This window comes from Colias eurytheme, chromosome 7, assembly GCF_061535395.1.
Source record: "Colias eurytheme isolate Ceu_HAF_F1 chromosome 7, ilColEury1 Martin Lab GWU primary, whole genome shotgun sequence".
Lineage (NCBI taxonomy): Eukaryota > Metazoa > Arthropoda > Insecta > Lepidoptera > Pieridae > Colias > Colias eurytheme.
The window spans coordinates 7,711,844-7,731,721 of NC_142986.1; the positions used below are offsets into that span (position 1 = coordinate 7,711,844).

Genomic DNA, 19,878 nt, shown 5'->3' on the forward strand with positions numbered 1-19,878 from the left:
GCTAAATATATTTCATTCGGAATGCTCGTGCATTCGCGGTCCACTGTGATGCAATTTGCATGTAATAATGTACTACTAGATCCGAATTGTTTTATAATAGCTACCTTTATGAAATGTTAGTCTTGATTTTATATTGTTCTTAAGGTATACAGATCCTGTATGGTGTAAAAGTACCTACATATAAAGTGTAAGTAAATGCTTTATCGAGTATCAAGAATTATCTGTTTCACTCATAGATATTTGAAGTTGTAGAATGTAAGATCGTTTGTTAATAAATCTTACCTATATTTAACAAAATATTACAAGTAGGTACCCACTCAAAAGCGTTTAATACTAATGTCATTTATAAGGAAATAATCGGCTTAAGATCTGAATGACAAAAAAGTAAAACTTAAACAATAAAACAGCTACGAATTGAAAACCTTCCGCATTATTCGGGAAAGAAAAGACAGACTATGACATAGATGCTCGCAATTAATAAATTGCAATATAAACATTAAACAATATTTAAAGTAGCTTTTTCTCACTTGCAGATGTAACAATTTTCGCACAGTATCAATACAAACGACATATGAAATTTGATTACAGCCCCAGCGTATGTAATCACAACTGATCATTAATTCGAATAAGTTCACGGTCGAGCTAGCTCACATTAGCGCGACATGTCATTAGTTGTATTGATATATCGTGATTATCTGTGAGTTAAGGACGATTGGGAATGTCCTTTGAAATTGTAACCATTCTTACTTGTTTGTGAAACAAAAAGTGATCAGCGTGCCTCTGTGGAGTATAGCAGATTTTCTTCTGTGTCAGACTAGGGCTAATTTTCGTCATTTTAAGCCGGATTGTTTTACAATTAGTTTTATGCATATTTCTATTAAGTTATATAATATGTACCTATAAATGATACCTACTTAACATGTTTAGTTAATTTAAATGTCTATTTTTATAGTAAGAAACATGTTTTTTATTCTATGCTAAACTCTCCAACTTATAAGTACTGCAGTATAAAAGATAGAGAGTAAGAACGATGAGGAAATAAGTCGTATTTTTTGAGATTAATGTTTTTGAAATACATTGCACAATAGCAATACAAACACATTTTGTCGCAAATGACAAGCATGAGAACGCAGTATTGTGCGACTTTCCAAATTCTTCAAAAGCTGAAAAGAAACAAAACGCAACTAAACCGCTAAAAATCACGAACGCATCATTAAATTCGCAAATCCGAGTAGGTGGTCTCAATGTAATGGTGTAAAATAATAAAGGTACCACCTCGCTCTAGTGTATGTAATAATAGGGGTGCAACATGCATGGGCAGTATAATAGTCCTGTAAAGTGGGTGGTCGGATTATACTGGATTAAGTCACATCGACACGTGTGCTTTTGTAGCGAGTGGAATTAGTCCTAGGACGGCACTAGCCGCGATAACGTAATACGGGCATTATGGCGATTATAAATTGTTTTTTATTAGAAAGTTCCAACATGTTTATGACGGGAAAAGGTTGTGTGAGGGACATGACGACATAGACAAATTACAATATATTACACAATTTAAAGGATGAAAAAAAATCTACATTGGAATTTTTGTTTATTTTAATTTGCAATAATTGTGAAGCAGGGCAGGCAGCAATTTAACTAAAAAAGAGTGTGTGTGCCGAGCACACGTGTCTGAAGTGAAACTTCTTTGCAAGATTCAAAGATACCTAAATCGTCGCCTTTCTTCATGACGTGACGGTGGACTTGACGGAACCTTTAAATTTTAATCTAAACGCGTTTAAAAATGTTCAAACTTCAAAATACATAGGTACATGATTTGGTTAAGTCATCAAGACAAAAACATCAATTTTAGTTTGTTAAATTTCACTGCTGTCCCGCTAGGCTAAGAATTCGATAAGGGAGGAAGCTGGTCCCATTAATTGCCAAATGTGGCATAAAAACCAAAAATCACTGATTTTGTTCGTAGGTAAGCTAAAATTATCAAAGAATACAAACCGCCCACAATAATTCGGCTACCGTTTGGCTTTAACATGATTATTATTTTTTATACACCAGAAATTAACAAAACACATGAAAATATTTTTAGCACCCTTATTACAATGGAATAGAGGCTAGTTTGGATTTGAAATTTGTTAAAAATACGTAAGAATTATCTTTGTGTTAATTGTAAAGACCTATTCAGAATGTCAAACGAAGCGCGAAGAATTTCGCCGGGCCAGCACCCGTGTTTGCTCTGCGGACAGTGTGTAGGGTGCCTCAGTATAAAAATTTAAATGGATAAAGTCAAATATACGAAAAGTATTGCCAATTTATATTTAGGAAGGAAATATTTGTACTGAGAGTTAAAATAAATTTAATATAATTATTCAAAGGGCAAACTACATCGTTCAAAAAAATGAAATTCATTTTGCAAATTCAAGATGATGATGATTCAAGCCTTTTGCAATTTTTTCATTGTGATATAATATGGATTACGTATTTATAATAATACTAGCAAACCGGGCGAACTCCGTTTCGCCACCAGAGACACCTTTTCTTTGCTATAAACCTCACGGAGCTCGAGACCTTTCCAACGAATGCAAAACCGTGGAAATCGGTTCGTGCGTTCTGGAGTTATAGCGTCAGCGGGGAAAACCCGACTTATTTTTATAAAGTAGATATGCCCTATATCTGTAAATAGTTACTTATATATTATGTAATAGGGCATATCTACTATACACATATTAATGGGTTCAGTCTACAGATACCGCCTATAATTTATAAATCTGTATTTCAGATACTACTAGTTGAGTAGAATCAGACTTGATTGTTCAAGAATTTCCCAAACCATGGTTACTCTACAAAAAATAAAATTTCTCAACAAAATATAATGGTATTAAATTTTGGCTATATCGAAGCAAAATAATAGTGTTAAATTTCGTGGATCCATCACGAAATATGATGAATCTGTCGGCGGTTGCTTTTGTGGCGATTTTTTATATAATCTCCAAATGTATCGCTTGAGAAATACTCTGTAGATACATTTTACAAGATCACGTAATTTTATTTTTGTTACTTTGGTAGAATATCGAAACTGATTTAGAACACACATGACATAATTAAAAAAAGAGCAACTATGGAGTTTCTTGCCGGCTCTTCTCCGTAGATACTGCTTTCCGAATCGGTGGTAAATGTTCAAAAAAAGTAATGACGTTTCAAAAGTGCTTCTAGAAGAAGTCTAATTGAATAAATAAATGTTTGAGTTAACATAGGAAATGCAAAATTAAATCAATCGTCGTTTATTTAAAATTAAGCGTTAGTTTAAAGTTATGACTATTTGTTGTTTTTAGTTCTTTATTCGTAATCAATATACATAAATAAATCAATAATTAAAATGCATAAATATAATATCTCCCCATAAATTAAAGCAGTGCATCAGTATATGTATAAGCAGATGTTTTATTAATTCAATAGGTATAGTGAAAGTGGAAGAATTAACTCTATATTTCACACTTTACTTGTAACACGTGATGAATATAACATGCCGCCCATTACTTTAGATACAGCATTATATTCCTTCAAACGTGACAAAGAAAAAGCACGCAGAGTTGATACACCAAAAAAATGGCGTTCAAATATTTGTTCAATCATGATGGACGCAACAAGAGAAGCAATCTGTTAAATGCCGCAAGTTATACTCTGTATTCTTAATAAGTAGCCTATGTAAACAGATATAACAAAAATTGATAAACAAGTCGGCAAATTCTACAGAGCAGTTCCTAGAAAAAGTTTAAGCGTTTTCAACCGCGGAATTGATATTATAATAAATAAATAAATAATAAATAAATAATTATAAATTGTAATTCATTATATTTTCATTACATTTTCACAGCACTATAATTCCTCAAAGGAAATTGACGCATTGTTGAATTAAGAAATTCTTGCTTTTTTATAGAGACAATATAATAAGCTTATTGCAATCAATTTTGGGTGAAAACATTATGTAGGTACGTATTTTTTTCCAACTTTTCTATTTGATTTCAGGAAATGTTCCTGGAGTGGACCTTTTACCAGCAATTATGGACGTGCACGGTGCAACGGCTCAAACGACGACGACTATTAACAAAAAGGATTACCTAGTTTGTTCTCTCACCCTTATATAAAACAGACAATAAAATCAGAAAAAGACAGACCATTTCTTACTCAAAAATATATTCTTCTTCTAATTTTCAAACTAAGTCACCAGACCTGACCCGTCTCCTAAGGGTCAAATTATAGTAAAAATCCCACAGAAAATAGTCTAAACGAACATCTTTCGACGCAGCCCTAATAAGTCATTACCTTTACCGCTTTATCTAATATCTAATATCTAATATATATTATAAAGGCGGAAGTTTGTAAGGATGTATGGATGTATGGAATATGGATGTATGGATGTATGGATGTTTGTTACTCTTTCACGTAAAAGCTACTGAACCGATTACAATGAAATTTAGCACACATATAGAGGGTAACTTGGATTAACACATAGGATAGTTTTTATCCCGGAAATCCCACGGGAACGGGAACTATGCGGGATTTCCTTTGCAAACGCGGGCGAAGCCGCGGGCGGAAATCTAGTATTCAATATAGCAGACTTGACCAGCTTGCCATAATGATGGGTTATAGGTTCAAGACCGCGCACGTGAACCACGATCGTATGACACATTAGCGCTCGATGACAGCACAGCAATTTACAATTAGCCATGGAAATAACATAGGGCTGTGCGGTATCGATAAACTTGCTCTTGGTGTGAATGAATGAATGTTTTGGTTGAATGTTGAGCCAATTGTTGGTATTTTTCTTTGCTGTTATGTAAAGAGGAAAGTAAAGATATGGACAGTTTAATACGAGAAAGAAGTAAACCTATTGGTGTATTCAATCCACAAGTATCTTTGCATCTAGAGTGACAGATACTATAGAAAATATATAGAGGTATTGTTTTTAACAAATTTAACAAATTGAATGTAATGAAAACACTATTTGCTTAATATATTTTGTAATACGTTAGATCTTAAAATGGAAAACATTTTCGGTTTGAAAATTTATTGTTATTTCAAAACATATTAATTACTTATTTGGGTAGATATTAACGTTCAAATAATGTAGAAAAACTGTAATTAATAAAAGGTATTTCTTATGAACACAAGTGAATATGCCCATGCGATTCTATCGACAACGCATCCATCCCTCACTATTTAAAGTGGTTTGAAATATTCACAAAATAAGAGATCATTATGTAATCTAGCTATAAACTTGTATGGCCTTCCAAGACCTAAGGTTGGGAAGTGGGTAAGGGATAATGGATTTCTATTATATCCTAATTATGTTTCCCATACCATCTTCTATATGCGTTTAACATTCTTAACCTAGTGAGTTTAAATTTTAATAAAATGTTAGCTTGTAATTTTATGAAAAATCTTTTTTTTTACCAACACGTATGAATTAACAATCAAAACTACAATTAAGTATATATAAACTGAAATATAATGAACTGGAAGAGATCACTCTTAATGATAAGGCCACCCTCTGTGCTAGTTTAGCTATTAGTTTTAGTTTTAAGTAATTTGTAGATATTATTAACTAGCATAGTAAAGTGTTATAAATAAATAAATATAAATAAGTAAAATAAATGTAACATAATATGTAACTGCACCCGATTTTCGTGCGTAAAATGAACTGACTTTGTTTTATTTTATATTTATTTTTAAATACATAATATGGTTAATGCGAATTTAATTCAATATTACACGCTTTGAAAACGATAAACACAATCAAGCAGTTCACTGCACCCATTAAAACTAAAGGTATTTTTATCACAACGATACCATACAGGTTGTCATTATCTATGAAAATTGGTGACCAGCCATCCATCTACCTATTTACATACCTATCAACTAACAAGTTGCCCATTGTCATTTAACTGCTCAGTTAGTAAAACTACCGGAAAAACCATTTTGGAATACGCAATTAACAGCTCTAATCAAAAGGTATAAATTCCAAATTCGTCTGTGAAAAAGTGTGAGAAAATTTTCAGAAAAAAATGTAGAATGCAATGGATAATAAACTCTATAAGTGTGCAGTAAGGTCCTTTTTGGGTTGTGTTTTAATATCGAAGTATATACGCCCGCACGTCCTCTTTAGATAAGATAGAGGACACCTGAAAGCGCGACACCAATACACTAATGATACAGATACTGGACTGGTAATTAATTTGTTGTGATAACAACGGTCTAAGGTTCGAATTTCACCGCCAATTTTTAAGGTCATTGACATTGCTGAAACTGGAAAGTATAATATATGTACGTATGCAAAATATTTTTGTAATTAGTTATTGGTAACATTTATGTATTGTAAAATGAACACAGTAAAGACATATTATATACGACTGTAAGACTGCATTATTTTTTCTGTACGAGTAAAGTTTTTACAAAATACAAAATTAATATACCTTTAAAAATGGTGTTGTATTTTTTGAGATTGTTAGAGATCTATACTTGCTTGGGATTGAAGTATGATTATATTTGTCTTCTTATCACACTTTATCTAAATGGCAGGAAACCAATGTTCATTAAAACACCTACTGTAAACGTATCATAAACATTAAATACGTCATGAAAAAATTTAGGTACGAGTCTAGAAATAAAATAATCTTGGTAACTAATAAGATCGTCAAAATTGTGTTGATTGGGAACTTGGGAACTTTAAAATACATATTATGTTGAATAAAAATACTGTTAATAAAATAGCCTCTATCATCCTTTACGATCCTTCACATACGATCATCTTCACTCACATAGGTATACATATTTTAAAGATTTACAAATACAATAGATTTTTATTCGGGAATTTCTAAAATCGGTTTCTAGGGTTTGATTTATCCATTAATTAAACAAACATATAAGTAATCAAATCTCAGCTTTTTTTATTGCTCTACATCCATACTAATATTATAAATGCGAAAGTAACTCTGTCTGTCTGTCTGTTACTCAATCACGCCTGAACTACTGAACCAATTTGCATGAAATTTGGTATAGAGATATTTTGATACCCGAGAAAGGACATAGGATAGGTTTTATCCCGGAAATCCTACGGGGACGGATTTTTCTTTGAAAACGCGGGCGGAGCCGCGGGCGGAAAGCTAGTAAAATATATATTATTAGGTGTATTTTTGTAACTACATTGGTGTCTAAATTCCAAGAGATTTAATGTTTATTTAATCAAATATGACATGAGAGTATTAATACATTTCACATTTCCCAAAAACTTAATTAATAACTTAATTAACAACATTAAATACACTTACCCATACAAAATAAAGTTTCGTTCACTAACTTAGATTTAATGCAAAACAATGAACTAATTTCCAAATAACATTAACGAAAATGGACGTCGGAAGTTATTGAACGAAACAAGGTTTGAAACAAAATGGCGCTGTCCGTCAAAGTCCAACTCTGCAGCCGGATCGCGAAATTCAATCAACTTCCAACCGATAACAGAATTAACTAAACAATCTATTTTCAGGTTATTCAATATTAACTTTAATGCCTGTAAAATTAAAGTCAATTTTGGAACAACAGTGATGCGTAATGAAAATATAATTAAAGTCGTTGATTAAAGGTATCACATAGGTACTTATTACTTATACATTTCTACTTTTCACTTAGTTAGACAGGAGCGTAACAGTTTAAACAAAACCTAAAATAATATTATTTTACTAGATAGATAACTGAGTGATTTAAGAAAATTTGCTATATTTATCTGAATAGTAAATGAATATCTAGCTAAAGATATTTTTATGTTCATTCTTCTTTCTAATTCATTCACTGATAAAAAAATTTAAATAGTAAATTATAACGAATTTTATTCGTATCGTAAAATGGAATTGTCGAAGCGAAAATCACAACTTAAGGTATGCAATTAAATTTAAAAATAATGAGAATAAAAAAATTTAATTATACTATCGGTAGAATTACAATAACTATTACAGTCTTAATTCCTGGGTGAAACATGGATATCATAAATAAGATTAATCTACAGTAACAATTCGATACAATAACTAAATTGAGACAAGTAAAGTAGGAATATCATTAATCCGGTACCATTTTGCGCCATTCGCCGATGACCGTTCTAGCCCCAAACGACCTTTCACCTTAGGGGAAGTAACAGAAAAATGAATAGAGATGAATTTACTTTATTTTGTATGACATACAAATGTAGCTTATTTGGTATGAATAGTTTTAACAATTAATTGTACTTGCACTTTATAAAAATAAAGACTAAAGACTTATACCTAGAGATGAACAATCTGGACGGTATGACATAATGTAGTATGAAAACAAGAATAAGGTACTGTATTATACAAATTGAAAATAAAATAAAATCTTCAGTATTATTCTATTTAAATGAATGCTATATTAATTAGAAAATCATAATGTCATATGCATAGTGTAGACAATATCATTTAGTTAACGTTAAGCAGAAGAGCGTGGTGCATACACGTGTTTTCCAAGTTACAACGAGACTAAATTTCAAAATTTTCCATCCATATAAAAGCATACTTGTACTTATAATTAACTGTAACAGATTTGCAACAGTTATCAAACACAACATAATATTGTAGCATTCGAAGAGATTTACGAACGCAAACATTCATTGTTATCGTCATTCGTAATTTTATGTCCGTAAATAAATCATAACTTGTTCAAATAAATCTATCATAAAACAACATGTTACATTAAATTAACATATGGTAAGTATTTGCTCGTGAAATATGTTAAAATTTTACAAAACAAACACTACTCTATGGGCGTCGTGTGCCGAGTAATCGTTCATAAGCAAAACTGCAGCAGATTATATTATTGATAAATGGTGGATACGTATGAAAAAATGTTACCATGAATAATAATTATGAGTTCTATGGTGGAAATCACGGTTCAGTGCTAATGGTGCACTGACCATGGGGTCCGTTTTATGACATTTTTTCGATAAACGATTAACGGGACGGGCCTGCGATTTCCGTAGGACAATGGATACGCATTAATTTTATTGGACAAATACAATTTTTGCGTTTGATATGCATGAGCTTGCGTGTGCTCTACTTGGGTTATGTTTCGTTCCCATCATAAAAATAATTACTGCAGATATCTGATGTGTCTGATGGCCTGTACAAAGTGATATATTTATACGATATCCTGTTAGTTAAAAATACAGAAAAAATAATCACTATAACCATTTCTAATCAATTTTCAATAAAAATATTGCTAACTCCACATTAGCATATTAACAATTATTTAACACGCAAAAAGGGCAAACGGTTACACAACAACACACATCGTACCGTCATTATACAGTAAATAGGACGACAATAAACAATCTTAAATAATCATAAAACGAAAGGCTTTACTGGCCTCTATAAATTACCCCTTATCACCTGACAAACAGTTACAGAACAAATAATACAATCTGTTATCTGTGAGATGAAACGGACGGACACGGGTGAGCGGAGAAAATTATACATTTTACATATATGTCTTGTAGCGTTGTATATTATGCAATGCGTTCAAGGTAAGGTTATAAATTTATTACGTACCTAATTTTTTTTGCTAATGATAAGTATGTATTTCGGGTTTTGGGATTGATTTAGATCAGCAACATTAAAGATTATGTAGGGGTGTAGTAGTCAAATTGTTTGCCGGTAGTCATGTTCACATTGAGTTTTTAACAAGCTTGAAAAATAAAATGTGTATCTATTGTTTTATTTCTTTCTTTCCTTACAATATACAATTACCAAATATTGAAAATGCACGTTAAATGAGTTTCAATTGCATATTAAGCTAAAAAATAGGCGAAAAAAGAGTTAAGTTATTCAGTTACTTATAATGTGTGGATAAATTCAACAGCTGCGTATACTTTCTACAAATTAAATGAAAGAAGCAAAATATGTCATCAGTTTCATAACTTTTTTATAATTTACAAAGGAAGATAAATCATTTTCATAAAAAATAGACGAAAAAAGGCGTGGAAAAAATATTTTTCTTTAAATGCATAGGTACTTTACCTTATGTAAAATCACCTTCGCATAAACAATATCTCGTATGTTCTTACCTTTATAATCTGTATACATTATACAAGGCAAGGACGCACAATGACAAATTATTTCAAATAAACTAATTAAACATGCACGCATAGATAAGGCAACAATCGTTCTTATAGTATCTGTGGTCAAAGGAAACGCCGTCGTTTACTCTGTGCAGTTTTATCCGGTTCCCGCGTTTTTTTGATTAGCCACCCCTTGTTGGTCTTAATTATCATCTTGTATTGATCGTGTGAGGTGGGTGATAAGAATGCTTATTGCTGTTTGGTTTTTGATATAATCTTAAGGTGTTGTGGTCGTAGTGGTTAGTTCCAATTAGGGCTTTGTTATGCTTTTGTTTTATTAGCTATTATATCATTGACGAAATTAGTAGGATTTGAGAAAGATTACGAAGAGATTCTTAAGAAGATAAGTTACTGTAGCATCATTGAGATAATATTACTTCGTATGGAGCAGACACCACGAACAAAATCTGTGCGCCAAGCGCGGCGGCGCGGGGCGCGCGAATGACGGCTAGACAGTCATAGATTATGCGATGTCACTGACTCACCGCTATAGAGGCGACACTTGTTTTTAGAAAAAAGACTCGAGCGGAGAAGTGCGTCGTTTTTTCGATCTTTGTTGTGTCGGAGAAAACACGTGCCATTGAGATTTTTGTTAATTAACTTGTTGAGAACACTCTTTTTTAGTGTAAACTGGTAGTGATAACCAAATTTGTGATTGTCTCTATATATATATATTGGGGTAAGCGTTTATTTACTAACTTTCCTCACCCATCATGAATCCTGATCCTCCCGACCCTGGTAAACCTCCTGACATCCAGGGTGAGGTGATGGAAGCGGAGCATACAAGTAATAAGAGACAACGGTCAGAGCCATCCGTTGCTGATACAGATATGATCCCCCCTAAAAGACATGTTACAGTTAACAACTACGCGATCGCATCGTCTCAAAGTTCATATGTGGATCCCATTTTATCTAATCCCATTACATATTCCGACAATGACAGTGGTCCCTTTATTGTCTATGTGTCCCGTACAGAGGCCGATCCTGCGGCGGGTTTAACCATCAGACCGATCAAATTTGGATCTTTCCTTTACAACAATCGTGTAGCTAACATAGCCAAGGATGGAGTTAAAGCTATTGGACGTAATAAAATTTCTGTAGAATTCAATACCGCTTGTGACGCAAATAATTTTATAAATTTCCCCCCTCTTAAAGATTCAAATTACCAAGCCTCCATTCCAACTTTTCACATCACTCGTATGGGCATTGTCAAAGGTGTCCCTACGGAGTGGTCTATGGAAGAATTTATCAGCCATGTGGATTTCCCAGGTGGAAGAGGCAAAATATTGAAAGCCAGACGGCTTAATAAAAAAATTAGAATAGATGGTGTTACTTCATGGTCACCATCTCAAACCGTTGTTTTGACCTTTCAAGGCCAAGTTCGTCCAGAAAGAATATACTGCCTTTACAACTCCATGCCAGTAGAAGTGTACCAATACCCCACAATTCAATGTTATAAATGCTGTCGGTTTGGACATGTACGCGACCAATGTCGCTCTAAGGAACGTTGTTTCAAATGCTCACAGGCCCATTTGGGCGACTCTTGTCCAATTTTAGAGTCTGATGCAACATGCCTCCATTGTACTGGTAAGCATTATGCCACTGATAGGAAATGCCCCGAACAAGCTAGGCAAAAGGCCATTAAGCAGTTAATGGCATCTGAAGGGATATCTTTTGAGGAGGCTTCTAGAGTCATCCCGTCAGCTCGTAGATCCTATGCTGAGAATATTCAGATACAGAATCCTTTATCTATACATTCCCAAAGCCTCCCGTCTTCCCAATTTAATCCTCCTATCCAATCAACACCTAATGTTTCATACAGAAAAACAGTCACTAAGACCCCCCGTTCCCGAGCTCCTCTGGGTAAGTCTTATGATAAGGATGCACATCATTCTATCATTCGTGAACCTCCCTCCTCCCTTTCTAATGGTTGTGCTCTCCCTAATACGGGCTCTTCACTTCCTTTTGATGAACATCTACTTAATATGTGTTTATCTTTTATAGAGACTTTACTTTCTTATCCCCACCAGTTACCGTCCAACGTTGCCGAAAGATTATCCCGTTTCTCATCAATCCTCAATTATGGATCTAGTGTTTCTGCAATGGAACGCCCAGAGTATCCGTCCCAAGAAGCACGAGATTTTTGAATTAATAACCAATCATAAACCTTTGGTTCTTGCTATCTCAGAGACATGGTTAATGCCCGGTTCTCGGTTTAGGGTTCCGGGCTATTCCTGTCTTAGAGACGACAGAGCTGATGGTTATGCTGGCTGTGCTCTGCTCTTGAATAACAGTATTCCCTTTTCACAAATTCCACTTCCCCATCATGGCTGTAACTTTAATGCAGTTGCAGCTAGAGCTGCTAATATATCAGTCTTATCCGTTTATGTTCCTCATCCCCATCCTAGTTTTATTCCAGAGCTTTCCTTAATCATCTCCTCTCTTCCTCCCCCTGTTATTATTATGGGTGACTTTAATGGCCACCATACTTCTTGGGGCTCGTACATTTGCGACTCCTTTGGATATCTTTTGGTTGACCTCTTTGAAGATCTGAATATGTGTATTATTAACGATTGCCTTCCTACCCGTAGAGTCTCCCCATTACAAAATCCTAATACTGTAGTGGACTTAACAATTTGCTCTTCTGTCTTAGCTCCTTCCTTTTCTTGTTCTACGCTTTCCTCTACTCATGGGAGCGACCATTTTCCAATCCTCATCTCCTGCTCACGCACAGTCCATGTTCCCACTAGAGCTTTCCCACCTTTGCTCAAATTTAAGTTAGGCAATGCCGACTGGGAGAAATTTGCCAACTCCCTTGATACCAAAATAAGTAATCTCCCAAATGCTTCACCTGAGAATTGTTTGGAATCTTATTCTCTTTTTGTTAACTGTCTCGAGACTACTGCTACCGAATCTTTCCCATTGAAAACTTATTCAACTCTGTCTTTTAAGAAGCTATCCCCTCCCTGGTGGGACCATGAGTGTACTGCCATAGTTAAGGACCGTAAAGAAGCCGAGCTAAGATATGATTCCAGTATGTCTTATGAGAACTTTATTAATTATAAGAAAATTGCAGCACGAACTAAACGGGTGCTATCAAAAAAAAAGAAACAGGGTTGGATCCGTTTCTGTGAGAGCTTATCTCCAAAAACCCCGCCATCATTAATGTGGAATAGTATTCGCCGTTTCCGTGGAGCTCTATGTGATAAAAATAGAGTATCCAACAACTCAGACGTTTGGCTTGATGATTTCATTGACAAACTATCCCCTCCATTTGTCCCCTCTTCTGATCATTTTCCTTGTCCTCCCCATAATTTAGTATCATACGACAGTATGGATTGCCCATTCACCTTGCAAGAACTTGTTACGGTTCTTGATGGCTTAAAAGACTCATCCCCTGGGGTTGATGGTATACCATATTCTTTTCTTTGCAAGTCAGGCGATCAAACAAAATCTTTTTTTCTAAATTTAATTAACATTTTCTTTTTACATGCCATTATTCCGGACTCTTGGAAATCCCAGCTTATTATTCCTATCCCCAAACCCGGCAAGGATCCCCTTAACCCCAATTCCTATAGACCAATCGCCCTGTCTTCTACCTTAGCCAAAATCACCGAACACCTTATTAAAAATCGTCTAGAATGGCTGGTCGAGAACAGGGGCCTCCTAGCTAGTTCCCAATATGGCTTTAGGAAAGGTTTGAGTGTATTAGACAGTCTTAGTATTTTAACAACTGACATTCGTTCCTCTTTTCACAATAAACAGTATTTGGTTGGCGTATTTCTGGATGTAGTTTCAGCGTACGATAATGTTCTTCTTCCAGTGCTCAGACAGAAAATGTTACAGCTGAGTTTGCCTGAGAGGATGATACATTTCATCTTCAACTTATTAATGTTGAGGACGATACAAGTACGCTGTTCTAAAGACACACCTACTAGACATGTATTTAAAGGCCTCCCTCAAGGTTCCGTTTTGAGTCCATTATTGTATTCTATATACACCTGGGATTTGGATAAAGCCATTCCATCGTATTGTAGCGTTCTGCAGTATGCGGACGATATAGCATTGTATACTTCGTCAGAGAATATGGATGTGATTACCTTTCGACTTAACAGCGCCTTATCTTATTTGGAAAATTGGATGAACGATCATGGCTTGTCACTATCGCCCAGCAAAAGCAATGTAGTTGTGTTCACGAAAAAACGCTTGATCCCACAGCCGGTAATATTACTAGAAAACTCCTCAATCCCTGTAGTCAACAAGATTAAATTTCTAGGGGTGGTGCTTGACCAAAAGCTGAATGGTATGGCTCACACTAACTACATTTCTCAGAAGTGCGAAAAGGGTATTAATGTTTTACGCTCCCTAGCTGGTGTTTGGTGGGGATCACATCCATATTGTCAAAAACTAGTTTATAATGCTATAATCCGTAGCCATTTGGATTATGCGTCGTTCATCTTAGAACCTTGCAATAAAACAGCTTTAATAAAATTGGACAGAATACAATACAAGTGTCTGCGACTCATTATAGGTGCCATGAAGTCTACCCCAGTCAATGCCCTTCAGGTAGAATGTGTAGACCCTCCTTTATATCTCCGCCGTCAATATCTGTCAGACAAGTATTTCTTTCGGCTTATACAATTATCCTCTCATCCCCTTCTTCCTAAAATTCGAAATCTACTTCAAATACTTACTCTAAATAACCTCCGTCGTCCATCTGATTTTCCTTGCCTACTTAAAAGTCTCATCAAATTTAACCGCCTTCCGGATCCAACATCCCAATTTAGTATCCATCCTTTATATTCAACTCCGTTTCATGCACTAGTTTTTAACCCCAACATTAATATGAGTTCTGGTATTCAAAAATATGCTCCAGATTCTAATGTTGCTTTTAACTGTCTGGTTTCTTCCCACTGGCGTGGTTATAATCTTTTTTTTACGGATGCCTCAAAAGTGTCAAAACATCTTGCTGTAGGGGTTGCTGTATGGCACCATAACTCTAACACTATTTTACAATTTAAATGTCCCCCTCTCTCTTCTGTTTTTACTGGTGAAGCCACAGCTATCTTGGAAGCTCTCAATTTTATCGACTCTCATAATCTCCAAAATTCAGTTATTTTTTCGGACTCCCTCAGCTGTCTTCAGACTATTACTTCTAACCCTTTCCGCTCAAAGTCTAAATTTCCTATCATCTTTCTAATAAAATCCGCACTTTACAACTGCTTCAGAAAAGGGCTTCAGGTAGATTTAGTACATATTCCAAGCCATTCTGGTATTGTAGGCAATGAGAAAGCTGACGTTCTGGCTAAATCTGCCATTCAACATGGTACTCTGGAGCATTACTCTAATTATGCCCACGATCTCTCTTCTCTTTCTAAGGATCGCTTGGATCATACATGGAACAGTCAGTGGAAAAATTCAACCAAAGGGAAATTTTATAGAGATATCCAACCCTCAATTCCACGTAAGCCCTGGTTCTTCCGTTTCCCTAATATAGACAAGCCTACTGTTTCCACCATTTGCCGCCTCCGTTTGGGTCACAATACCACTCCTAATCATTTATTTAAAATTCATGTTCGTGACCATTCTCTCTGTGAGTGTGGTATAGACGAAGGAAGTTATGACCATTTATTCTTTGTTTGCCCTAAGCTCCGTATCTCACTTCTGGATATCCTTCCCCCAGATGTTCCCCTCCCTACTAATTTTAAGTGTTTACTTTGCCTTGTCCCTACCTCATTTGTGAATATCCTATCAAAATTTATCAATTTTAACAATCTAAAATTTTGAACTCCCACTGACTACCTATACCTATTTTATGTTATGCTTTTGTGATGTGTTGTGTTGTCTATAACTAATATTTGTTCTTTGTCAGGTTATACAGCTCCATGTAAGAAGTCTTTCAGTAAATAAAAAGTAAATCATCTCAACCGTGATTTTTCCTCAGCACAGAGCACGCTTAACATAAGCATTAACTTAAACTGACCATCCGTTCAAAACTTGACATTGGCAGAATCCGTCCTCACTGGGATCGGGAGTTGCCATTTGAAAAAGAAGAAGAAGAAGAAGAAGAGGCGACACTTTGTTTCATTCTGTCTAAGTATTGTATTGGGTGTTGGTATTGTATTGTACTTACTTAAAATTTATTTTAGGTATAAACTGACTTTACTACGCGGGGCTAACAATATCTGGCATATAATATAGGATGATGTAAATAGTGACGTATATGGAATAACTTAATTTTTTTCGGGTTTTAGGTTCAGTCAGGGCTATGGGAAGTTTCATTCCTTACAAATTGAGTCTTTTTTAGAAAATAAATAAAAGCCGTGTAATTTTGTAAAAAATGTTTATTTAGTTCATTATCCTCAGAACATGTTCCTGGCTCAGAAATTGCTTGTATTGGTTTTTTTCAGTACTATTGTAGCACACCTTCGGCTAAAATAAATATGTATAACATAATGTTAGTGATGGCTAAAATAATATTTTATTTGCTATACAAATCCGTAAAATTTTATTATTATTACTAACATCAATACAAGGAACAGCAGACTTCTTTAGAAAACGCCTTCCCGCTTTTGTGGTATATTTATCCTCATCGCAAAAATGCAATGAACAGACGCAAGTTCTATCGGATGGTAACCAGGTTTCTTCACTGCGGTTGTTTGGGACAAATTTAACCCATTTTTCCCTTTCTTCACTCCAGACATGGAAACCTTGAATAGAAAAAATATTAATTACTTATCTCTGAACTAGCTGGCTGGCTACGCCCGTGACTTCGCCCGTGGTTCATATTTCGCAATAAAAAGTAGCCTATGTTCTTTCTCAGGGTCTAAAGATTGTCTGTGCCAAATTTCATCAAAATCGGTCTAGTAGTTTATGAGCCTATTAATTACAATCAAACAAACAATCAAAGTTTTTCTCTTTATAATATTAGTGTAGATAAATAAATAATAATTCAATTATACGTTCAAGTCAGTAGCTTATACAAAATCAATTAAAAACTTGATTAAAATCAATTAACAAAAAAAAATTGGTGATTAAGTAATTGATTTTCATATTTCATGATTTCACCTTTTTTCAATTAACAACCAGTTTATGCTTTTCTAAATATGTAAAATTATTATTTTATACTATAAAAATATACGCCAGCAAATATTACTAACAACACTTATTTCATGCCCAATGTCATATCTTAAATTTTTAATCTATGACAAATGACGCAAAATGTCGCCCGCCAAAAATTTTGTTCTAACTAAGTTTTAAAAATTATTATCTAGTTACTTACTGATTGAAAAGTTATTCCTTTGCACTTTTCCGTATTATTTGTATAATTTGTGCAATATCGTAACACACACGTAGGCCTATTTGATGCGTTTCACTTTAAAACAAATAAAAAATGAGCGTGACGTTCGCGCCAATGAGCGAGCAAGCGACTGAGTGCAGTTACGTCAGATGACGTATGTTGAGCGGAACATAAGTGGTGTAGGCGGTGTCGTCTCCTTATGTGTACCTCAATGTGTAGCATTTAAAATAATTACTACCTACCAAAATTTTTCCACATTTAACTGAACTTTTTCTTTGTATTTTCTACTATTGAAGAAAATGCACTTCTGGGATTTTTCATCACAAGACTAATTACCACTACGAATATGACAGTTAAATGGTATAACGGAATTGTTTTTCAGAAGAAGGTTGCTTCTTTGTCACCTACTTCTAGCGTTTTATCCTTAAGAAAGCAAGAAAACCATCTCTACCAACAATTATGAGAGCCAAGTGCGAATTCAATTGTCGTAACAACATAATCGTCAGAACACGGAAGCCTGGACAAGACCCGTTGTGTCATGGCTCAAGCACCAGGCAATGGTCTGGAGGCAATTTGAGCAGCAGAGCGGTGAGATCATTAACTCTGACGCGTGTCATTTGGGTGACTGATGCATATCATCTTAGTGTTTCAATTTGCGTTCTGGTTCAGGTGATGCGTTCTGGAATATAGGTAGGTATATAGGTACGTCAAGGTAAAAAGCAGAAATAATTAGGAAGATTAATCCAAAGATAAGTAAGTTGAACATGTTCAAGATTAGTAGTGATTATTCGTAGTTATGGCACCTTATTGATGAAAACTTATTATTTTAATGCTTAAAGGATTAAAATAATAAATAAATATGTAGTGGTAATACCAATAGGTAGTGGTAGGTATTATTAAAAGTTATCAAAAACGTCTATTATTATTAAAAATGGTTCACTATTATTTAAATACATATTTAAAAACACAATACTACAGGTACGGTCATGGAGATTTTTCAAACTACAAACGCAACAAATAACGAATCAAAAACGAAAGACAATTTAATATCAGCACAAAATAAACAATGGGTTAACATTTCGAGCTCGCAACGGTACCAAGACAATGCAGATGACAAATGACTGTACATGACCGCCGGCCGAGCCTCAGCCGTGACGAGATGTGGATTTGGTCAACAGCACCAGATAATCGTATGAAGATTTTGAACTGTGAATGTCTTGTTACTGTGAATGACGTTTAGATGGTGAAGGAAGATGGTAAGAAAAGTAATTTGGATTTTGATGTAACTTAAAGTTATTTCATTCGCACATAATTATTGCCTGAGTAGTGTTCTTATTTATTTATTTAACACTTCAATAAATTTGTACAGACAGGAAACCTTAGAACTAATTACAAAAAAAGACAGAGTACAACTAACTAGCCACATTTCTAAACGCTTATTCAGATTTTCAATGTTTTTAATTTCCCTCTCTCTTTATAGACTATCTTCTTACTCTTTTAATGTTTCATATGGAAGTGGTAACCACCACTAGCTACAGTTACATGTTTTTGCTGCTTTTCACTTACACAAACTTTTTATTTAAATCAAACCACTGTAAATTACCATTATAACGACTTACCTTTATCGCGGGATCTACAAAAACTTTACAAAAAGGGGTGGGGTGGATTTTTTAAACACGAAAAAAATAAGTAACCATATAATTTACCTACAATGTCAGAAAAAAGTATGTAAAACCAGTTCTTATAATGGGTTATGGGTTTGAATAGTGATTTGCATAATAGTGACCGTCATTTCATTCGTGAGATTTATTAATGATGCAATTTTCATCGAGTTAACGACTTTTTCATAAGTATTGTTATTATTATATCTTTATAATTGAGTATCTGATGTATATTCAATATTCATTACTATAATATGATATTTGATACATTAAATGTTATTTTTACACTATAATATACAACGAAATCTTTGCAACGTTCTAATTGTGTGATGTATGAAGGTTAATAAATATAATACATTCGTGCTTTCGATATGTCTCGTATTGCATAGTTACATTTACATAGTTGTGCTTTTATCTCAATGTAGAGTTCTTAAAATCAAATTAACATATATTTTTTTTAGTGTCATTCAACTCATTAGTCACAAACTGTTTCATGCCGTTGCTGACGCTACATTTCACATAAACCACAGGACTGCGCAGGCCCGCGATCAGTGGCCCTGGGCGGCTAGCCAGAGGCCACGCTCGTCCCGTCCCCGCCTTACACGGCACCCTCGACAAAGGGTGGAAAAAATGGGATTAAGTATTTCCTTGGTGTAAGGTCAGCAACGGTGTGGCGGGTTATTTTTTATTTTGTTTTTATATTTAGTGGCTCTTTGTAAGCTTAAAGCTTCTCTATT

The 19,878-nt window shown here is 34.5% G+C and overlaps 1 protein-coding gene and 1 long non-coding RNA gene across 2 annotated transcripts; one reads left to right on the forward strand and one right to left on the reverse strand.

The window, feature by feature from the left end:
- The first annotated feature begins 10,857 nt into the window (after positions 1-10,857).
- LOC149907181 (uncharacterized) lies at positions 10,858-12,350 on the forward strand. Its single transcript, XM_090103552.1, has one exon. The coding sequence runs from the start codon at positions 10,894-10,896 to the stop codon at positions 12,325-12,327; it is 1,434 nt and encodes a 477-aa protein (XP_089959678.1). The 5' UTR covers positions 10,858-10,893; the 3' UTR covers positions 12,328-12,350.
- A 4,172-nt stretch (positions 12,351-16,522) lies between these two features.
- LOC149907182 (uncharacterized) lies at positions 16,523-17,652 on the reverse strand. The gene is made up of 3 exons (XR_016456948.1): positions 17,463-17,652; positions 16,706-16,890; positions 16,523-16,612 (listed from the first exon to the last, which is right to left on the reverse strand). It is a non-coding gene; the product is annotated as an uncharacterized LOC149907182 (long non-coding RNA).
- Between the last annotated feature and the right edge of the window lie 2,226 nt (positions 17,653-19,878).

Excerpts from the sequence above, each read along its gene's own strand:
- LOC149907181 (XM_090103552.1), top strand. The coding sequence starts at position 10,894 with ATGAATCCTGATCCTCCCGACCCTGGTAAACCTCCTGACATCCAGGGT.